Below are 21,671 nucleotides of genomic sequence, written 5' to 3'. Positions count from 1 at the left end.
GGTGAGAATTCTAGAAAGCGAGCAGAGAAAGAAGCACAATTTAAAGCAATGCAGCGAATTCTTGATGAAAGGAAAGCCGAAATGTCCTCTACAAAGGCGAATGATATTGATAAAAAAGGTGCTACGCAGAAGCCGCAAAAATCTGTTGGAAAAGTATCTCAACCTGCAAATCCTAGAGAGGAAAATGCAAAGCCTTCTGTTACAAAGAAGGCTTCTCCTAGAACATCATCCATGCCTCCTACACGCAAGTCGTGGCCATCAACACCAGCACCGAGAGCCACGGGCATCGCCAACTAGAACTCCTGTTGGGGTTACCAGCACTACCCCGACCCGTCAAAAACCCAAGCCAACACCACCCAGCGCTAAAGTGGAAAGACCCCTACAGCAACAGAGGAATGTGAAGGAATCTGTCATTACTAATGACATGAGCTCGAAGGGAGTAAGTGAAAAGCAGCAGCAAGCAGGGAAAAGAGTGGTGAAACAACAAAACCAAAAGTAGTGACAACCTCTGATGATTATTCTGATATAATTCCAGCAAAGCACAACTAGATGACCAAGAAAAGCAGTGTAGTACCAGTGGAATCAAAACCATTTGTTTGGAAGGGCAGTGATTGTGCGCAGTGCCGAGATGGATACTGAAGGTGAGGGAGAGAAAGATGAAGCTCAGAGGATGAAGATGATGGTGAAGTCCTCGTGATGGCTATGTGTATATATGTATGGGTGCGTGTGTGTGTTCTTGTCGAAGAAAAGAGCACCGAGAGGGAGAGAGATAGAAATGAGACAGAGACAGAGCTTGGGGAGAAGAAGAGAAGAGAGAGAGAGAGAGAGAGGTGAAAGGCTTGGACCCGGGGAACAACAAACAAAAGGTGGGCCCCTTGGGCATACTTATTAAGACCCAAAAACAATTTTAAAAGAGAAATATCTAGCCCAAGATGCAAATTTCATAAAAATACCCTTTTCGTTTCGATAAAATCGGGACAAATTGTTACATCAGTTCACCTTTGTTTATGCAAGCACTTCATCTATTAAAAGAAGAGACCTATGGGCTGACTTTATTACTCTGCGCTCATAAACACAAGTTCCATGGATGGCTATTGGCGATTTCAATGCTATCCTGGGTGCCCACGAGCAGATGGGAGGAGGCAGACTGTCTCAAACTTCCTGCGCTGAGTTTAGTAATATGTCTTACTCTTGTAACTTTACTCACTTGAACACTTCTGGGGCAGCTTTTACATGGTTGGAGGTTTCGTGGTCGCACAGAAAGAGGGTTGGATCGTTCTTTGTGTGATATAAGTTGGTTTGATTCTTGGCCTCACTCTAAATGCATAGCGTTGCCAAAGGTAGTCTTAGATCATAACCCTCTTATCTTTTCTGGTTCAAGAGTTTTGAGTAGTGGTCATCTTGTCGAGACTGTAACTTAGTGTTGGAGGAATACAGTTGCCTATGGTTGTCATATGTTTATCATTCTGCAAAAATTGAAAGCTTTACAAATTGTTTGCTGTCCAATGGAACTTTTCAGTTTTTGGTGATGTCCATAATAGAGTGGCTGATCCTCGGCATAAACTCTCTATGATTCAACAGAGAATCTCAACTGAGGGTATCAATAATGATCTTTTCGAAGAGGAGATTGTCGCCAAGATTACAGTAATTGAGTCTCTTAAAATGCAAGAGGCCTTTTGGAAAGATAGAGCTCATGTTAAGTGGTTGACTGAAGAGGATATAAATTCTTCTTTCTTTCATGCCTATGCTTGTATTAAATCCTCCAGCTCTTGTATCAGTTGTATTCTTGATGGAGATAATCTTCTTACTCATCCGCAGGCAATTGAGAACCATATTGTTAATTTCTATCAGACTTTGTTCGGTTCTTCTTTCACTCCTTCAGGTATTGATGAGGTTTGTGAGATCATTCGGCCAATGGTTACTGATTCTGAAAATGATCTTTTATCTGCATTACCTATTGATGAGGAAATTAAGAAGACATTTTTCTCTTTAAGTGCTTCTAGTACACCCAGGCCAGATGCTTTTCCAAGTTTTTTCTATTACCATTGTTGGGATATTGTTGGCTTTGATGTTATTCAATTTGTGAAGCAATTCTGTCAATCGAATTGGTTATACCCTAATGCCAATAGTAATTTCTTGGTTCTGATACCGTAGATGGAAAATGTTATTTCCATTACCCAATTTAGACCTATTGCTTTGGCAAATTTTCTTTTCTAGATTGTTCCCAAAATTTTGGTAGTTCGTCTTTCTCATGTTGTTCAACGCATTATTTCTCCTCAACAAGCTACTTTCATACCTGGGCGACCTATCACAGATTGTATTGTCCTTGTTTTAGAATGTTTCAATGTGCTTGACAAAAAATCTCGTGGTGGTAATATGGGAGTTAAAGTTGATATAGCTAAGGCTTTTGATACTATAGATTGGTCATTTCTACTCCGGGTACTTTGGGTTTTCCACTTGTTTTATGGACTGGGTTTCTACTATCTTAAGATCTACTAAATTGTCCATCTTAATCAATAGTTCCTCGCATGGTTTTTTCTCTTTTTCTCGAGGAGTGCGCCAAGGGGATCCTCTCTCTCCGTTACTTTTTTGTCTAGCTGAGGAGGTTATATCAAGGAGTCTGAGTCTTCTCCAACTTGATGGGCTTACTAAGCCAATTTTTGCCCCAAGATGTTGTATCTCTCCTTCTCATGTTCTCTATGCAGATGACTTATTCATTTTCTGTCGAAGTGATGGTGCCACATTGCGTAATTTGCAAGGTTTTTTGGATAGATATAGCAGGCCTTCTGGTCAATTTATCAATAAGGCAAAAAGTACTTTCTACTTGGGCTCTACTTCAAGGCACCGCAAAGTTGTGGTTGAGAGTTACTTGGGATTCAAAGAAGGCAAAGTACCATTTGTCTATTTAGGAGTTCCAATCTTTTGTGGCAAGCCTAAGAGGTGTCATCTTCAAGCCTTGGCAGATAAATCTAAAGCTAATAAGTTAACAGGTTGGAAGGGGAAACTTTTATCTATGGCAGGAATAATTCAACTCATTCAATCAGTTTTTCAGAGTATGCTTTTGCATAGTTTTTCTGTTTATCAGTGGCCTTCTTCCTTGCTGAGGTCTTTTTCGCGATGTGCTCGCAACTTTATATGGTCTGGTGATGTGACCTCTAAGAAGATTGTTACCGTTTCTTGGCGTCTATGTGCTCCGAAGAATGAGGGTAGTTTGGGATTGTGTGATCTTTACTCTCTAAATACTACAGCTCTCTTAAAGCTTGGATGGGTTATTATTACTTCTGATTCTCCTTGCCGTGTTTATTTTCGAGAACGATTCCAGCTACATGGTCGTTTATATTCTTGTAGTTACAAGCGATCTTCTATATGGCCTAGTATTAAATCCATTCTTCATATCTTGTTTTAGAATCGTCGTTGGGTGATTGGAAATGGTTTTAGTACTTCTCTTTGGGTTGATAAATGGTTGGATATGCCTATTATGGATGGCGTTGGTGCAACTGAGATTGCTCATTCTCTATCTCGTACTAAGGTCTAAAAAATTATTCGTATGGGAAAATAGGTTTTTTCTTCTACTTTTCTTGACCTAGCTAAAGAGATTTTAGAAATGCCTCTTCCGATTGATGAGGACAAGGACATGTTAATTTGGGAAGCTTTTACATCTGGAGTCTTTTCGTTTTCTGATAGCTACGAAATTGTTCGTCATTGATTTCCTATTAAGAATTGGGCTTCCATTATTTGGCATCCTTTCATTCCACCTTGCTACTCTATTTTAGTTTGGAAGATTCTTTTCAAAAAGCTCCCAATGAAGAATCAACTTCAACAACGGGGCATTCCGCTGGTTCCAATATGCCAACTATGTTACAAGTATTCTGAATCTATTGATCACTTATTTTTTAGTTGTGAATTTGCACAACGTGCTTGGTGTTGGCTAGCTACCCAATTTGGCACTACTTTTCCACCTACGGGCTCTGTCTCTGATTTATGACTTGCTTTTGTCTCAAGGTGGTTTTCTCCACAACTTCGCAATGTCTGGCTAGCTTCAGGATTTTTCTTGCTAATGGCTATTTGGAAGATGCATAACAAAGTCAAGTTTGAAAGTAAACCTTCTTCCTTCTCACGCCTTTGCCGTTCCACCTTGGCTTGGATTAGGCAGGTTGGAGTTCTCACCCTTGGTCATGCGCGAGGTATTTTGGATAGGCAACTTTTAGTCTCTCTTGGAATCTTGGCTAAGGCTTGTAAAGCTCTTTTTATAGTCCCTGTTCTTTGGCATCCCCCTCATTTTTCTTGGGTCAAAGTGAATACTGATGGCCTTGCTAAAGGTAACTCGGGTCATGCGGCTTGTGGCGGGGTTTTCTGAGATTCTGCTGGCTATTTTCTTGGTGGTTTCTCCGTAAGCTTAGGGTATCATACTTCTTTCTATGCGGAGCTCCATGCTGTGGAATTGGCTCACGCACAGGGTTGGCAAAATCTATGGCTTGAAAGTGACTCTTCTAGTGTGATATCCTGTTTCGCTTCTGGATCCTTCTCTCCTCCTTGGTCACTCCAGACACGCTAGAACAATTGTATTCTCTGATTGCAAAACATGGTTTTCCGTTGCCCTCATACATTTCAAGAAGGGAATGCTGTTGCTGACAAATTAGCCAATTTAGGGCTTCTCTCATCTACACTTATTTGGCATTCTGCTCCCCCAATCTTCCTCTTCTGCACTCATATTTCTTGGGCATGCCAGCCTACAGGTTTGTCTCATTTTCTTGATGTGTGATTTCCCTTTTCTACCTAATCTTTTTGGATTTTCTTTTTCATTTTGCAGCTTGTCTAGCAGATTCTTACCTTTTAAGGTTTATAGAGGCGTTTGGGTATATGTCCACCCAATCTATTCTTGTATTTTCTTTTTCAAGAAGGGTATGGTCTATGTCTCCCCCTTTTTTTCCTGTATTTTCTTTTTCAAAAGGGGTAAGGTGTATGTCCTCCCCTCTTTGTATTTCGTTTTTCTTGTTCTATGAGGGGTAATGCTTATGTACTTATGCTGAATGAAGAGTTACTTTTTCAGAAAACAAATCTTTTAATTTTATATGGGATAAATTTTTTATTTTTTAAGAAAACCTTGACGGTACAAGGGATATTTTATTGATAACGAAAAACAAGTTACACCTAGTCAGGGGGGACATAAACCTTACCCTTCATAATGCCAAGAAAAGGAGAAAAACAACATTGAGTAAGAAGGGGGGACATAAACCTTACCCTTCTAGAAACGAAAACAAAACCGATACAAGGGAGGACATTAAACCTAATCCCTCTAAAGCCAAACCTGAAAGAAAAATACAATGAAACAAGAGGATGAAATTTGACAAAATCATACAACACAACCATACTGGCATATTCTTCACAGCAAGGAAAATGCTAACAAACTTACTCAAAGTACAAAACAAAGCTAAACATATTCAACAATTACATGATACATTTTAAGCACTATCCTATTTAGCAACTGTGAAAGAAGAATGCTCCATGGCATGTTTACCAACAAAGAACCAAGCACAATCCAAAACCCCGTGAAGAATCCAACTCCCAAGCTCAAGTAGAACCACTCATCTTCAAGTAAACGGTATCCTCCTCTTCCGTCTTGCTCAACTGTCGGTGGCGGTATCACCCCATTTGAGCTGCAATTCTTGTTGAGTGGAGCTCCGCATAGTTTGTTGCCGACGAAGCTAGACTGATCAAGGCTCTGCAGCTGAGTGCTTTCTGGAATTCGTCCCGTCAAATTGTTGTAGGACAAGTTTAAGTGACTCAGAAATGTCAAATTCGTCATGCTTGGAGGAATTTCACCATCAAGTTGGTTCATGGAAAAATCAAGAGATTCTAACTGTGCCATATTACCAATCTTTGAAGGAATTCTTGCGGTGAAGCGATTATTCGATAAATTGAGTGACTGCAATGCGAGGAGGCCAGTAAGCTCTTCAGGGATTTCTCCATACATAAAGTTGCATGAAAGGTCCATGCCTTTTACGAATCCCAGAATCTTGGTATATTCCATTTCTATCCCTTTCGTTACCAAGATTGCATTCTCTGAAACCATTTCCTCATCTATACCCCAAAAACTACTTGCATAAAATGACTCTGAAAAATTAGCCAAGGCGCTCAAATTGTGGAAGCATCTCGGTATCATTCCTGAGAGTTTGTTATGTGCAAGGTCCAATATCTGGAGACTTTTTAAATAACAAACTTCATTGGGAATGTCTCCTTCAAACTTATTTGAACGAAGGTTAAGAACATGCAACCCTGAAAGGCTTTTCCCTATCCATATTGGTATGCTTCCGAAAAACCCATTCTCACTAAGATCAATAGTTGACAACCTCGTACAGTTTTGTAGGGAAGGTGGCAATTCTCCGTACAGGTGATTATTGCGCAAGTGCAGTGATTGCAGCTTGTGCAAGTATCCCATAGACATTGGGACATTCCCAGTTAGGTGGTTGTTTTCTAAATTTAGGAATCCCAATGATGGCCAATTCATCCAACAGTCGGGTACTTTTCCAGTGAGAAGATTGTTCCCGAGATGAAGAATAGAAAGTAGGTATGGTTCATCCCTCCTACCACAGAAAAAGTGTAAAACAGATCCAGAAAATGATGAATTGGAAAGATCTAGCCAAAATAATGTGGTGGGAACAATAGGCAATGCACCAGTGAATTGGTTAGAACCAAGATCAACTACTGAATCAAGAAAAGCAATTATATTTTGAATCTCCCCGAACAATTGATTGTGAGAGAGATTCAGATACTGTACTTGAAAAGTTAAGTTCCAAAACCAAGTTGGAATAGTACTTGAAATTCCTGTACCAGATAAGCTTAGATATGTTAACTGCATTTGTGTCTGAAGCCACATTGGCCATTCAGGTCCCAGATGCCATGAATCCAATCGTAAACTTTCAAGTTGAAAAGGAGGAAGCCAATCTCGACTGGTTTTCAGAGTAAATGAGTTTCCTTTTGCAATGAAATGCTTCAATTTTGCAAGGTTACTAAAAGAAACTTCCGACACCACACCTTCGAACGAATTATAAGATATATCCAAATCTGTTAGCATTTTGAGTTTACCAATAACTTCTATGAAACTTCCATTAAACTGATTTCCAGATATGTCTAGTTCTACTAAACTTGACAGGTTTCCTAGGGACATTGGAATCGGACCTGATATTGAATTACCTGAAAGATCCAAGTGCCTTAAACTTTTAAGGTTTCCAATGGAACTCGATATTTCACCACGTAAGGCATTGTGAGAAAGAAGTAAGGACTCAAGATTGTTCAAGCTATACAACCATTCAGGTATGGTGGAATTGAATTCGTTCCCCTTGAGATTAAGAGCTGTAAGACCAGTCATATTCTGAATACTGCTTGGAAGTTGTCCTGTAAGTTGATTGGCTTCTAGATTCAATTTCAGGAATTTTTGGTTAAACAACCATTTGGGAATCGGATCAAGACTAATAGAATTGTTTGACAAATCCATTTCCCTCAAAGATGTGATATTCTGTGAAATGCTAGGAATTGGACCTTGGAAACCACAACCACTAAGATGAAGAGAAACTAGATTTTTAAGACTGAAAACCCACCTCAGCATCAAAGAATTAAAACTGTTGAAAGAAAGATCAAGGACGACTAGGGAAGTAAAATTTGTGGTGGGTAAAGGGGGGATTTGATCAACTCCACAACCAGACATATCTAACTCTACCAAAGAAGGGAGCATGTTTGTAACTTGCAACCAGTCAGATGCTTTGCTAAGATCCACAGAACTCAAGTCCAAGTGTTTTAACAGAGAAAGACCAGAAATCCACTGAAGGTTCTCTACCTTCAGACTGGGACCATAGATATTACTGATATTGAGATAGCGTAGACTGGAGAGATTTCCCAGTTTATGAGGAATTACTCCACCAAACGCTGAGTTTCCAAGATTAAGGTGTGTTAAACTTGTCATAGAACCAAAGAAACTAGGAATTTGTGTTATGAATTCATTGTTGCTTAGGTCCAAGTAGTTGAGATGCTTTAAACTGAGCAGAGAAGAATTTATCTTACCACTGAAGAAAGAGTTGGAATGCCAATCAGAGTAGGAACTATTAAGGTGCAGCTCGTGGATGTGGCCGGTTATGTGATCACAGACAACTCCTGTCCAACTGCAACAGTCTGAACCTTCTTCTGCAACCCACGACGAAAGCCGATTAGCAGGGTCCTCGAGATCTTGCTTGAACATCAGAAGTGCTTGTCTTTCGCTTTTTTTGCAAAGCGGAGGCCAACCGGGAATTCCATTGCATAAACCAATACTGAAAGTAATGGTTGCAATAGCTAGAACCCTGATTAGTAGTAAAACAACTCTCATGCTTCTCTCCATAAAGTTTTAGCGTATGAAGTAGGTGATGTGTATGAGCAATGAACCATCGAGAGTAGTGCTAGCTATATATACTAGGGAGCCTCACTTTTTCTAAACCACCCTCTACGGCATGAGATTGAGACCGCATCTTCTAACACATCAATGAGAGTAGCAGTCGGATAGTCTTGGAATCTTTGACAAAAGTTTCATTGATGATAAGATGGAATAATTACTTTCTTTGACTGGTCGGTCCTTCGAATACGTTGTATAGATAAAGATGAAAAATTAATGGACAAAACTTGGCTGTTGCAAAAATCAGCAGCAGCTCCTACTGCTGGCAAATCACAGATGGACATGTTTTCAATTTGTGATTAAAAAATCAATTACTTGGACATGTGTCCATTTGTGATTGGTCAGCCACAGAAGCTACGACTGATTTTTAGCATGTCACATCCCGACCCGGGCTCCACCACATCCCGGGTTCAACTCCACCGTTGCACGATATTGTCCTCTTTGTGTTTCTAGTAGGAGCAACATGATCGAGTTTGGTGGTTCCACACTTCGCACGTACCTAGTTGCAGAGAATTGTGTTGATTGACTTCCACCTTATTAATAAACAACTTATAAAAAGAAAAAAAGAAAGTGGAGCACTAGGAAGTGGGATGAGGCTTGTCTTCCACTGGTGGCCTTAGTGGCTTGGAAATGGGTTGCCACTTGTTGAAGGCAAGAGACGGAAACAAGAAGAAAAGAAAGAAAAGAAAAGAAAACGAAGGGGGTGCCCACTTTGAAAAATGGAATTGGGATGTCTTCCACTTGCGGCAAGTGGTTGGAGAAAAAATGATTGCCTTTTGTTGAAGGCAATACACGGTGAGACAGAAAGCAAGTGAAGAGAAGCGGAGAGCAACATATGGCAGAGGAGGATGGAAGCAGTACAGCAGAAAGAAGCATGCTCCTCTCTTTGAGGAGAAGATCGGAGAGCTCAGCAGGAATAATTCTTGTAAAAAAGGGTTGTCTCTTTCTTTGATTCTTCATGGATAATTTCTTATGTTTTAAGACAAGTATGTATAACTAATTTCTTTTTGCTAGAGTGAGACCGTGAGTCTCAACATGATTACGTAGATTTCTCTTTTAATTGCTTAAGTGTTGTTACATGCTTGCTTTGATATTTTCAATCACCGAATTAAACTATTTATGTGCCTTGATGCTTGATTACCATTAGGATGATTAGAAAAGTCATCAGATGCAATTTTGAACAAATATCACGTTAAAATTGATTATGCTTCTTGTGATTGAGGATTGTAATTTTTCCTAAGGTAAATATCATACTCTTAGGGATTACATGGTTTATCACAAGGAATTTCAACAAGATTAATGAATCACTCATGTTTATATTTAATTCAAATGTCATGGATGAATTGCATGTAGTGGTATGCGTTTTAGCTTGAATGTCACAAGTAAAACTACACAAGGAAAACCCAACCTTCAAAGCATGTGTGTTTTCAATTACTTAAGCAATTGAAAGAGCTACGCAGGAGTGTTGTTGATAAAGGTTGAACTTTAGTGCCTTGTCAATCTAATTTTCTTCATTTATCTCTATTATCTTGAGTTTCTAAATTTATTTGTTTTGTTTAGTTGGATCATTATTTCTATAAGCCAATTACCATTTTAGATATTTGTTTAAGTCAAGCAGAGTAAGATTTAGTTTTGTCAAATTAGTGCAATTCTTAGAGTCAATTAAGTCAAATAATCCAAAAACTCGTAAACTGTTTATACCAGTCCCTGAGGAGATTGACATTGCTTGAGCCATTCTATACTACAAAAACTTGTTCTCTTGCAAGAATTTTCTATGGTTTAACCCTTGTTTTATAGGTGGTAAAATCTTTATGAGATAGCTCCCTAATTTTTGTAATAGAAACTCTAACAATGAATATCAGGCTCCAAAGGCCCTGACTTTTTCTTGGCATAAATATGTACATTGCAAGTTTAATTCCAACGAGACAAATACACATGTAAAGGAAAAGGCATCAATGCTACATGTACTGCTTTACAATCATCTCAAGTTGTTGACACAATGCCTTAAAGATTTTCATATATAAATAGAACACCTCACCAAAACAATAACCGAGGTTGTGATATTTGAATCAAGCAGGCAGATGCTTTGCAAGGATGCCTTCAATATCATCTCATATTCCCGTACTACTGTCGGCAGGATCCACCAGTGCCCCCGTGTGTCAGGCCCTTTCCTTAAAGAGGTCGAGGGGTTTCTGGTCGAACCCGCCCAACCCAAAACTAAGAAGAACCGAACCTGACAGACACATATTTTTCCTCTTTTTCTTATATGTTAAAATGGTTCTTGAATATGGTTAGCAGCGGTATTTGCAAAGAAAGGCGATGTTAACTCTCATGTATATGTTCAATGATTAGATTCGATTGAATACCATTTTCTTGGGATGTAGAGCTGGGTGATGATTCCCTCGTCGTTTTGCATCTTATTGATTAAGATTATAACGTAGAAACCAAAATCAAACAAACATGGATACATATATGAGAATTTACACGAATAGGCAAGGATTTTAAAGATTCGGAATGTAATGAAGACAGGAAAACATGCTTATATGGCTAACAAGATCAAAGAAATTGCAAAAAACAGCAAATAGGGAAAATTACACAACATGGGTATTTCCTAAAACTCCATCATGTTTTCAATTTAAATTTCTCTGGGCATACAAAATGGAGCTTATGGAATGAAGAGTAGAATTATTTCCTTTGCCAGACCCAAAGTGGTTGCAAAAGCTTGAAAACCCACATGCCACTCCTAACAAAATCGAATCGCCAAACGAAAGGAAACCCATTAAACCACATTCCAATTCAACCAAAATTCAAAATTCACCTCAAATTAGATCAACAGAAAGAGAAACAGGGGAAACCCCAAATGCAACAGGATAGAAAAACAGCGGGGGTGGGGAGAGAGAGATATTAGAATGAGTGAGTCGACAAAATTTGAAAGTTTCAGTGAACTCGCGGCTCCCCTTCGACTCGTTGCATCAATAGGATTCGAAGATTCTGGAAATAAAAATTACTGAACGGCCATAAACTCAATTAAATAAAATTCTCAAAATTTCGTATAATATCCATGAACGAATGCTCACAAAAGATGAATAACACATAAATATAAACATTAAAAAAATGAAAAATACCTCAACAGAACAGATGGGCGATAGTTATAAACTATTGGCCTGGAAATAGTTGACAAACTACAACCCCATGTCCATGATGTCAACACTGTCGATGTCATCACCTGAAAAGGTATGTATTATATGTTTGTTAATTTCTACAACTAAAATCAAAATCAAATACCAACATACTTCCTCATGTGTTATGTTTTGCGAAAACTCAAATGAAAATGTACAAAAAAAACATAATTATACAGTAGCAACTCTTCATAGAATTCTTCCTCTATCTCCTCCACTTGTTGACCATGATGTCTGCTTCCATATATTGAGCTCAATTCTTCAGAGCTCGATGAGAGACTAAACCTTTGATGTGGAGGCAGTCCAGCAATAGCATAAGCAACAGCTGCAGCAGCCGCATCTTGCGCGGGAACCTGCTCGAGAAGGTAAACAACGCATGAATACATTTAGGACAGAAAATAAACGTTTATTTTAACCCTGTACCAATCAGCTAAATTTCGCAGTAAGCAAAACATTTTCATTCCCTACTTAACAGTGAATTAACTACGACTGCCAGAATAATAAGCATTGTTCTTAAAATGATACTTATTAAACTTAACCTTCTTAATTAACACGAAACCGCAGATAATCTACCAAACCAAACTGTTATTCAGTATATAAAGCAAAATACACACGCTTGGAACAAACATTTCAAATTATATATCTAATCACACAATTTCAATTCGCTTTTACTCCGAAACAATCGACTTTCACACAACTAAACACTAACCGCATCGAATTGGAGGGCTTAAAAGCTGCATTACGTGCAAAAACTGAAATTTCAATCACCTTGGGGCGAGCAGAAGCACAAGGAAGAAGGCCGAGCGACCTGGCACACCTAATGGAGCTCAGAATCTTCTCGCCGACCTTTGACAAATCCATCGCACCACCTTGGAACAGCAAAAAGGGGACCGAGAACGAAACCCCAGAGCTTTCAGTGCCCTCGCTCAAATGGCCATCGAACATAAACGGATTGACCAAAATGCTGCCGAAGGGAGATAGATTCAGCTGCATTTAAATTCGAACAATGGAAAATGACTAAGCCAATTTTCAATCACTTAAAATTAGATCGAGAGAGAGAGAGAGTATACTGTCTAGATAAAAAAAAAATCAAGCAATCACGATTTTCCTAGAGTTGGGGAAAGCAAAGAGCAGGGAGAAATAAGGAGAAGCCCTCCGGATACCCAAAAAAGGAAACGATTTCTAGGGTTTGATGAGGTGTGCAGGCTGTCGGACTTGTTGAATAAGTGGCCAAGTGGCCATACTTTAGAATTAACAAATAAAAAGGGGAAACATCTTTCCTTGTTTTGGGGAGGAAAAGAGGGAAAATACCTTTGCTTTTTGAAAATGTTTTGGTTCCCTTCACCACCCGTGAGCTTCGGTTTTGGCATAAAAACTAGAGAAAAGAAAGAGTTCTTTCTTTGTAGAGAAAAAGGGAGTGAGAGCTCATTGTTCGGCTGAGAAGAAAAGAGCTCCTTTTGCAGAGAGCAAGGAGAGTTGCAGAGAGCCCAAAAGGAAGAAGAAGCTGCTGCTTTATTTGGTTAGTAATCATCCACTAAAGTAGTTGTTGTTGTAATAGCTTTGAGCTATATGTATAGAGAAGAAATTATTCTTTATATTTCTTCCTCTATTTGTTTCTTTGGTGTATGAGAGCTATTGGGTGTATTGGGTTATTTGGGCTGTGAGATTGCCAACACTTTGTAAACTCCCATTTGGTTGATAGTGGATTATTGGGTGAGCTCCTACTGCTCCGAGGACGTACTCCAGTTACACTGACTGTTGAGGAACCTCGTTAAAATCTTGGTGTCTGTATATTTTTGTTCTTGCATTTTCATTTGATAAATTTCCTGTGGGTTAGCTTGAGTTGGTTCCGCGTGGTTTGGTGCTATCCTAGCACAACAATTGGTATCAGAGCACTGGTTGCTCTTGGGTACTGTCTAATTGCCAAAAATGTCAGACGTGCAAGATGAGAATCCTTTTGGAAGCAGCTCCGGGTTTGCAAGAACTACGGTGCAAAATGCAAAGTTCGAAGTGGAAAAGTTTGATGGCACAAACAACTTCGGGATGTGGCAATGTGAGGTTAAAGATGTGTTGGCTCAACAAGATCTTCTTGCCGCCTTGGGAGAGAAGCCTGAAGCTATGTCGAAACTGGAATGGGAGAAATTAAATTTGTGGGCTTGCTCTTCAATTCGGTTGTGCCTTGCAAAAACTCAGAAGTATTTTGTGATGCGGGAGACTTTGGCAAGTGTGTTGTGGCAAAAATTGGAAGATAAGTATATGACGAAGAGTGCAGAGAACCGGCTACACTTGAAGAAAAAGCTCTACCGCTTCCAATACAAAGAAGGTACAAAAATGATTAGACACCTTGATGCTTTTAATAAGTTGATTGCCGACTTGTTAAATTTAGATGAGGATATTAAGGATGAAGATAAGGCCTTAATATTGTTGAATTCCTTGCCGGACTCTTATGAGCATTTTGTTACCACTATTATGCATGGTAAAGAAACTGTGAAATTTGAAGATGTGTCAAATGCCTTGATGAATTATGAAATGAGGCATAGAGATAAAAATCATGATAGTACCTCTGAAGCTTTATTTGTTAGAGGTAGATCATCGGAGAGGAGATCCTCTTCTAGCAGGAAAAAATCACAGTCTCGACCTAGAGGAAACTCTAAAGGTAGAAAACCTTTGGAAAAGGATGAATGTGCCTTTTGTCGTAATAAGGGCCATTGGAAGAAAGATTGTCCTAGATTGAAGACCAAAGGCAAAGAAAGTTCTGAAGCTAATGTTGCTGAGGTTGAAACAGATTTTTCTGATTTTGCTTTAACCACTTCCTCATCATTTGATTGTGCTACTAAGTGGGTGTTGGATATGGGTTGTACTCATCATATGACTCCTCACAAGGATTGGTTTTCAAGCTTGAAAGAGTTTGATGGCGGTGTTGTGTTCATGGGAGATGACAATCCTTGCACAACAAAAGGGATTGGTACAGTTCGTTTGAAGTTGCATGATGGCATGGTTAAAGAGTTGACAGGTGTTCGGTATGTACCGAATTTGAAGAAAAATCTTATTTCTTTGGGAACTTTGGAAGCCAAGGGCTTCAGGTTTCATTCAGATGGGCAGACATTGAAGGTGACTTATGGTGCACTTGTTGTGATGAAAGCTCCTCGATGTGGCCATTTGTATTTATTGCAAGGAAGCACTGTGACAGGTGAAGCATCTGTAGTCTCAGAAAATATGGGCACATCCGATTCTGATACTACTAGACTGTGGCATATGAGATTAGGCCATGCCGGTGAGAAAGCTCTACAAGGGCTTGTGAAACAAGGTCTTCTAAAAGGTGCCACGACTTGTAAGCTTGATTTCTGTGAGCATTGTGTCTTGGGGAAGCAAACTAGAGTGAAGTTTGGTACTGCTGTACATCAGACGAAGGGCATTCTTGATTATGTGCATTCAGATGTTTGGGGTCCTACAAAGACTCCCTCTTTGAGTGGTAGACATTGGTTCGTGACCTTTGTTGATGATTATTCAAGAAGGTCTTGGGTCTACACTATGAAGCACAAGAGTGAGGTGTTGAGCATTTTCTTGGGTTGGAAGAAAATGGTTGAGAACCAGACTGGGAGAAAGATTAAGATTTTGAGATCGGATAATGGTGGTGAATACACATCCGACCCTTTCTTTAAAGTTTGCAAAGAAGAAGGGATTGTAAGACATTTTAGTGTCCGGGGAACTCCACAACAAAATGGAGTTGCAGAAAGATTGAATCGAACCTTGCTTGAGAAGGTTAGATGCATGTTGTCTCAGTCGGGTTTGAGCAAGTCGTTTTGGGCAGAGGCAGTTACTTATGCATGTCACATCATCAACCGATTACCCTCAGCTGCTGTTCAGGGTAAGACGCCAATGGAGGTATGGACTGGAAAACCTTCTACTGATTATGATTATATTCGTATTTTTGGTTCACCTGCTTATTTTCATGTAACTGAAAATAAACTTGATCCTAGAGCCAAAAAAGCTATCTTTCTTGGTTTTAGTAGTGGTGTCAAAGGTTACAGGTTATGGTGCCCGGAGATGAAGAAACTTGTAATCAGCAGAGATGTGACATTTGATGAAGAAAATATGTTCAGAGACTCTGAAAAGAATGTGAAAGATGTCCAACAGGTGGAGCTTGAGAAAGTTGCCTCTAGTACTTCAAATCCTATTTCCGCTGATGTCGAAGCCACTACAAGTGAAGAAGTGGAAGACCATGAGGATGTTGAAGAAGTTGAACTTGAAGATTCTATTCAAGTTGAAGAGCAAGTTTCACCTCAAGAGTCTATTGCTAAGAACAGAAGAAAAAGACAAATTACCAAGCCAGCTCGGTATAGTGACTATGTTGCTTTTGCTCTTCCTATTATCACTGATGAGATTCCATCCAATTTTGAGGAAGCCATTGAGAGTGAGGAAAAGGAGAAGTGGTGCAATGCCATGGGCGACAAGATGAATTCTCTCATGAAAAACAAGACTTGGGAGTTAGCTAAATTGCCTAAGGGTAAGAAAGCTATTGGTTGCAAATGAGTGTATGCCAAGAAGGAAGATACTGATGAGAAAAGCAATGTGAGATTCAAAGCAAGATTAGTTGCTAAAGGGTATGCACAAAAGGAGGGCATTGACTACAATGAAATATTTTCTCCAGTTGTGAAGCACTCCTCAATTCGTATTATGTTAGCTCTTGTTGCACAATATGATCTTGAGCTTGTGCAACTCGATGTGAAGACGGCTTTCCTACATGGTGATTTGAATGAAGAGATCTATATGTGTCAACCGGATGGGTATAAAGTGAAAGGGAAAGAGAATTTGTTTTGCAAGTTGAAGAAATCACTTTATGGCTTGAAGCAATCTCCAAGACAATGGTATTTGAGGTTTGATAAATTTATGAGAGACCAAAATTATTCTAGAAGTCAATATGATCATTGTGTGTACTTCAAGAAGTTGCAAGATGGGTCTTTCATTTATTTGTTGATATATGTTGATGATATGTTGATTGCCTCAAAGAATGTTGAAGAGATTGAGAAATTGAAGAAGCAAATGAAAAATGAGTTCGAGATGAAGGATCTTGGTGAAGCAAAGAAGATCCTTGGCATGGAGATCACTAGAGACAGAGAGAAAGGTTTGGTATGCTTGAATCAAAGACACTACCTTGAGAAGTTGATTCAGAAGTTTGGAGTTCATGACTCAACCAAACCGGTTAGTACCCCTTTGGCTCCTCATTTTAAATTGAGTTCTCTACAATGTCCTAAAACTGATCAAGAGAAGCTACAAATGAAAAATATACCATATGCAAATTTGGTTGGTAGTTTGATGTATGCAATGGTATGCTCTAGACCGGATATTGCTCATGCAGTTGGCATGGTGAGTCGATATATGCATAATCCTGGTAAAGAGCATTGGAATGCAGCTAAGTGGATATTGAGATATCTCCATGGTACTCGAGACGTTGGTTTATGCTTTGAGAGAGATGACTCTGGTATTGGTCATTTTGCAGCTGGTTATGTTGATTCAGATTATGCAGGTGATCTGGATGGAAGGAAGTCTACTACAGGCTATGTGTTTACTATGGCTAAAGGGCCAGTTTGTTGGAGGTCCATTTTGCAGTCGTCTGTTGCCTTGTCTACTACAGAGGCTGAATATATGGCAGTTGCTGAAGCTATAAAGGAGGCCATTTGGATACATGGGCTGATTAGAGATTTGGGGGTTGATCAGAAGCAGGTGGAGGTGCATTGTGATAGTCAGAGTGCCATTTATTTGGCTAAGTATCAGGTTCATCATGCGAGGACCAAGCACATAGATGTGCGTTATCACTTTGTTCGTGAAGTTGTTGGTGAAGGAGAAATCATTCTCCAGAAGATTCCAACTAAAGACAACCCTGCTGATATGTTGACTAAGGTTGTTGGTGTAGCCAAGTTTGTTCATTGCTTGAACTTGGCTCACATTTTGCCTATATAAAGAAGGCGTTGAGCAGTAGGAGTTTTGGAGCATTTGGCTCGGCATGAGTTGTTCTCTTGCTAGTGATTGGGAGTGATGTTGTGTGTTAATTGTGTTGTTTGGCTTATCATGGCGTTTTTCGGAACTTGGCCAAGGTGGAGATTGTTGAATAAGTGGCCAAGTGGCCATACTTTAGAATTAACAAATAAAAAGGGGAAACATCTTTCCTTGTTTTGGGGAGGAAAAGAGGGAAAAGACCTTTGCTTTTTGAAAATGTTTTGGTTCCCTTCACCACCCGTGAGCTTCGGTTTTGGCATAAAAACTAGAGAAAAGAAAGAGTTCTTTCTTTGTAGAGAAAAAGGGAGTGAGAGCTCATTGTTCGGCTGAGAAGAAAAGAGCTCCTTTTGCAGAGAGCAAGGAGAGTTGCAGAGAGCCCAAAAGGAAGAAGAAGCTGCTGCTTTATTTGGTTAGTAATCATCCACCAAAGTAGTTGTTGTTGTAATAGCTTTGAGCTATATGTATAGAGAAGAAATTATTCTTTATATTTCTTCCTCTATTTGTTTCTTTGGTGTATGAGAGCTATTGGATGTATTGGGTTATTTGGGCTGTGAGATTGCCAACACTTTGTAAACTCCCATTTGGTTGATAGTGGATTATTGGGTGAGCTCCTACTGCTCCGAGGACGTACTCCAGTTACACTGACTGTTGAGGAACCTCGTTAAAATCTTGGTGTTTGTATATTTTTGTTCTTGCATTTTCATTTGATAAATTTCCTGTGGGTTAGCTTGAGTTGGTTCCGCGTGGTTTGGTGCTATCCTAGCACAACAAGACTTGCTGTGGAGTTTTTTTTTCCGAAGCTATGGCTGCGAAATGGAGGCGCGGCCAGGGTTTTTCGCATAAATATATAACCTTTCATAACTAATCAAAAGCTTACAAATGTCAAGTAAGAACATACTCAAAATAATGAATTTCACGGTACATATTTCAATTAACAAACCACAAATAAAGTGGAATTCAAATTGATAAACCGGCAGAGGAAAATGCATTAACATTTTCATGCCATCCGCCTTGATGACAACATTCATGGGTATGAGATTTTATAGAAACAGATAGTGAAATGAGGGAGAAAATACAGTTGCTTCTATTTTGAAGTAGGATTTACACAACTTGTTCAGTCTGCAATTTACCTGTCCAGTCTATAGTGCGTGTGTGTCTTCTTAAGCTCACCATTGTTGATTCCCAGCTCAGTGCAAAGAGCTCACTTGCCTGCCTGGCTTTTCTGATGACGTATCGCGATAATCCTTCAATAAGCCAAGCAAATTATGTTGTTGCAAATGTGTATTTCACTTTCAAGTGAGAATGACTTGACAATTAAATTGTCATAAACCAAATACATCAAACTATTAAATAATTTGGAACAATGCCTTTTAAACCATGAATATTTACTGTGGGGAAATTAGAAGTTGAAATAAGCGGAAAACAACATAGGTAAGAGGAAAAAATTCAAAGAATGTTGTGATCAAAATAAGAACTCGGTTGAAAGTTCAACAGAAAGATCAATGGAAAATGCACTCACATACCAACTTGAAAGAAAACGTAGTGTTGAATGATTGTGCTAGGAATAGAAAAATGTAAACTATATATATAAAGTTACACAGAAAGTGAAGATTTACCTAACAGCAAAGCAAACAGAATACAACTGGAGTTACTGCAAGAGTGACAGAGAGGGAGAGAGATGAAAGATGAGTGAATAGTTAAAGCTATAATTTTTCTTAGCATGTCCTACAAACTGAATTATTTAGCTATCACATTGACATACTTGAAATGAACACTATGCAGAAACGTGCTATTAAAAATAAGAGATGCAATACCACCAAAATCCATGATCATTATCCAAAACTCCAAAGTAAACATAAAATCAAATTAACACCTCTCTATTTCTAATCTCTCTATTTCTGATATTTTATATTGTGATAAGGTTTAAACTAAATAATGGTTTCACCAAAATTTAATAATAAAAGCACGGTAGAAGTTTAACATGAGAGAAGTCATTCCATGCTACAGAGGAAGAAGCACCAATTTTGTACTATTTTTATTGTCAATACAAAGTATGAAGACAAATTTTTAGGGGCATGTTTTCACACAAATTCCTTCTGCAAGCATCCTACATAAGCCCTACTGCATTAGCGCAATCATTTAAGGCAAATATATTATAGTTAATCCAAAAAGAAGTAATTACAAAGATTCTTAACAAATTAGCCATCAAGAGAAGGCCATGCATTAAACAAAAGATCAAAACTCGAAAGCATACACGATATAGCAAATGAAGATCAAAATTACCTATGACTCCTTCAGCGAAATTACCTATGAGCTCACAATAACCAATCAACCTCACTAAATTGATTCTTACAGCGAACACGGCCAATCGCTTCCACTTTGAACTTAAACTCCTTCTCATGCCAAATTCCCCACTACAAAGCTCATGCAGCAATTAGAACAAAAATAGTATAGTATCCCAAAATCCACGAAAAATCTAACAAATTTAACTAACTCCCCAAACAAAAGGTCTCAAATTTCCCAACTGGGTTCTTAGTGAACATGATTATAAAGGGGATTTTGTTTGCATATATTGCACTAAATACTAACCTTTTAAAGCATAAATAAATGCGAAAACGAAATATTACCTTTTATTCAGTAACTGACCTTTCCTTTTTTTGTCTTTATTTACCAACTGGGTTCCCCAGGCTAAAGGTTTCAAGTATATTTCAACATCCGTCTCTGCTTGGTTTTCTCTGTGGGCCGCCACTCCCAGCCGGGCTGTAGCGGTGATCGTCCCAGCTGCTGGAGAAGCAGTGCTGGGCTCTGGCGGAGGGTTTTGAGTTGGCAACCAGGTCAGGGTGGCTTTGGTGGTTAATGGGTTTGGATGGGGCCATCGCGTATAGAGAGGAAAAAAATGATTGCCTGCTTCTGAACAACTGGGTTGTTCTGAATGGCCCCGTCAAGTACCCCAAGCATCCATTTTTCTTGTACCTGCATCACCATGATCAAGCTCTCCTATAACCGCAGCAATTCCCCCAAGCTTGTTCAAATCTGACCCTAAATAATTAAAAAAAAAAAAAATTCAACACAAAAAGGAAAGGTCAGTACCTATGATTCGAGTTCACTCTGCTCAAGGTCACCGACGCTGTTAAGGTTATTCATCATTGCTCGATCACTCTTGTTAATTTTCTTTTTCGTTTCGTTTTGTTTCGGCTTTTCTTTAACAGCGTAGGCACACAAAACCAATCAAATTCATTCACCTACTTTACGCAACAAAAGCATGAATATTTTGTTTCAGATTTCAATCCCAAAAAACAGAACCAGTCAAATTCATTCACCAATTGATGCACAAAGCACACAACTTTGAAACTCAATCCCTATTATTGCACACAAATTCCTGACTTTTAACACAAAACCCACCTCCAATTCCACATAGCAAAAACTGGGCAATCAATAATTTCAATCATAACTAAAACTTTAACACAATTATAACCGAGACAACTCTAATCACATATTACAAAGTTTAAAAATAAAAAAAAAGATCGATAGATAGAAAGTGGATGTACCTGTAATACGGAACTGGCTAAAGTACACAAAGATTTGTGCTTTGCTGCTCAAAATTGTAGAGTGAGAGAGAGAGAAAGTATCCAAAACCAAAATCATATCAGGGTTGAGAATTTGGAATTTATTAGAATTAAGGATCCATTAATACAACTATGCCTCGGTCCAATACTATTTTTTTCATTCGGCCTAAAATAGAACTACGACTCAGTCCAATACAACCATCCCGCAAATAACCCAATGGCAGATTTGTAAAAAAGTGAAATCAAACCCAATTCATTGTTTGGCTGAACAGTGCAGTTGGATTTTCTACTGTAAAGTAATTAGCAAAAATTGCATGCGCAATGTTACGGGTTTTAAAAGCATGTAAATGATACTATTGCTTGCAGACACACAAAAGATCACAGACTGTTGTTTTATTTACGTGCAAAGAAGGTTAGACCAACAAAGTTCTTGTGGCTTTGGATCAACAATAGTACCAACATATAATGAAACATTGTTCTATTTACATGCAATTTTCTATTTATTTA

The 21,671-nt window shown here is 38.8% G+C and overlaps 2 protein-coding genes across 12 annotated transcripts; both read right to left on the bottom strand.

Moving 5' to 3' along the window:
• Positions 1-5,104: 5,104 nt before the first annotated feature.
• On the bottom strand, positions 5,105-8,458 carry LOC137719574 (receptor-like protein EIX2). 2 transcript variants are annotated; one of them, XM_088693307.1, is made up of 2 exons: positions 8,059-8,458; positions 5,105-7,035 (listed from the first exon to the last, which is right to left on the bottom strand). In XM_088693307.1, exons 1-2 carry the CDS (start codon positions 8,369-8,371, stop codon positions 5,432-5,434), a joined length of 1,917 nt encoding a protein of 638 aa, XP_088549433.1. In that variant the 5' UTR covers positions 8,372-8,458; the 3' UTR covers positions 5,105-5,431. The 2 variants fall into 2 exon arrangements, with proteins under 2 accessions (XP_088549433.1, XP_088549430.1); XM_088693304.1 differs by having other exon boundaries at positions 5,105-8,458.
• Positions 8,459-10,274: 1,816 nt separating this feature from the next.
• LOC137719571 (uncharacterized) lies at positions 10,275-21,321 on the bottom strand. 10 transcript variants are annotated; one of them, XR_015962065.1, is made up of 7 exons: positions 21,147-21,321; positions 19,906-20,637; positions 19,215-19,249; positions 18,729-18,842; positions 12,311-12,588; positions 11,779-11,954; positions 10,275-11,648 (listed from the first exon to the last, which is right to left on the bottom strand). XR_015962065.1 is itself a non-coding variant. In XM_088693289.1 (7 exons), the coding sequence occupies exons 5-7, from the start codon at positions 12,544-12,546 to the stop codon at positions 11,645-11,647; spliced, it is 357 nt and encodes a 118-aa protein (XP_088549415.1). In that variant the 5' UTR covers positions 12,547-12,588; positions 18,729-18,842; positions 19,215-19,249; positions 19,882-20,637; positions 21,147-21,319; the 3' UTR covers positions 10,275-11,644. The 10 variants fall into 10 exon arrangements, 1 of the variants encoding a protein (XP_088549415.1); XR_015962052.1 differs by lacking the exon at positions 19,215-19,249 and having other exon boundaries at positions 10,275-11,413; positions 11,548-11,648; positions 12,370-12,588; positions 19,882-20,637; positions 21,147-21,318; XM_088693289.1 differs by having other exon boundaries at positions 12,370-12,588; positions 19,882-20,637; positions 21,147-21,319.
• Between the last annotated feature and the right edge of the window lie 350 nt (positions 21,322-21,671).

The sequence above is a fragment of the Pyrus communis genome, chromosome 1 (genome assembly GCF_041283825.1).
Source record: "Pyrus communis isolate YQ-2024b chromosome 1, ASM4128382v1, whole genome shotgun sequence".
NCBI classification, from domain to species: domain Eukaryota; kingdom Viridiplantae; phylum Streptophyta; class Magnoliopsida; order Rosales; family Rosaceae; genus Pyrus; species Pyrus communis.
Note: the sequence above shows the minus strand (reverse complement) of the source record. Positions and strands in the feature narration are given on the sequence as shown.

What these genes read in the sequence shown, in the direction of transcription:
- LOC137719574 (XM_088693304.1), bottom strand. Translation starts at nt 8,371, where the DNA reads ATGGAGAGAAGCATGAGAGTTGTTTTACTACTAATCAGGGTTCTAGCT.
- LOC137719571 (XM_088693289.1), bottom strand. Translation starts at nt 12,546, where the DNA reads ATGTTCGATGGCCATTTGAGCGAGGGCACTGAAAGCTCTGGGGTTTCG. An exon ending in GTGCTTCTGCTCGCCCCAAG is followed by an intron (nt 11,955 to 12,369) that starts GTGATTGAAATT and finishes CTTCTCGAGCAG; the next exon opens with GTTCCCGCGCAAGATGCGGC.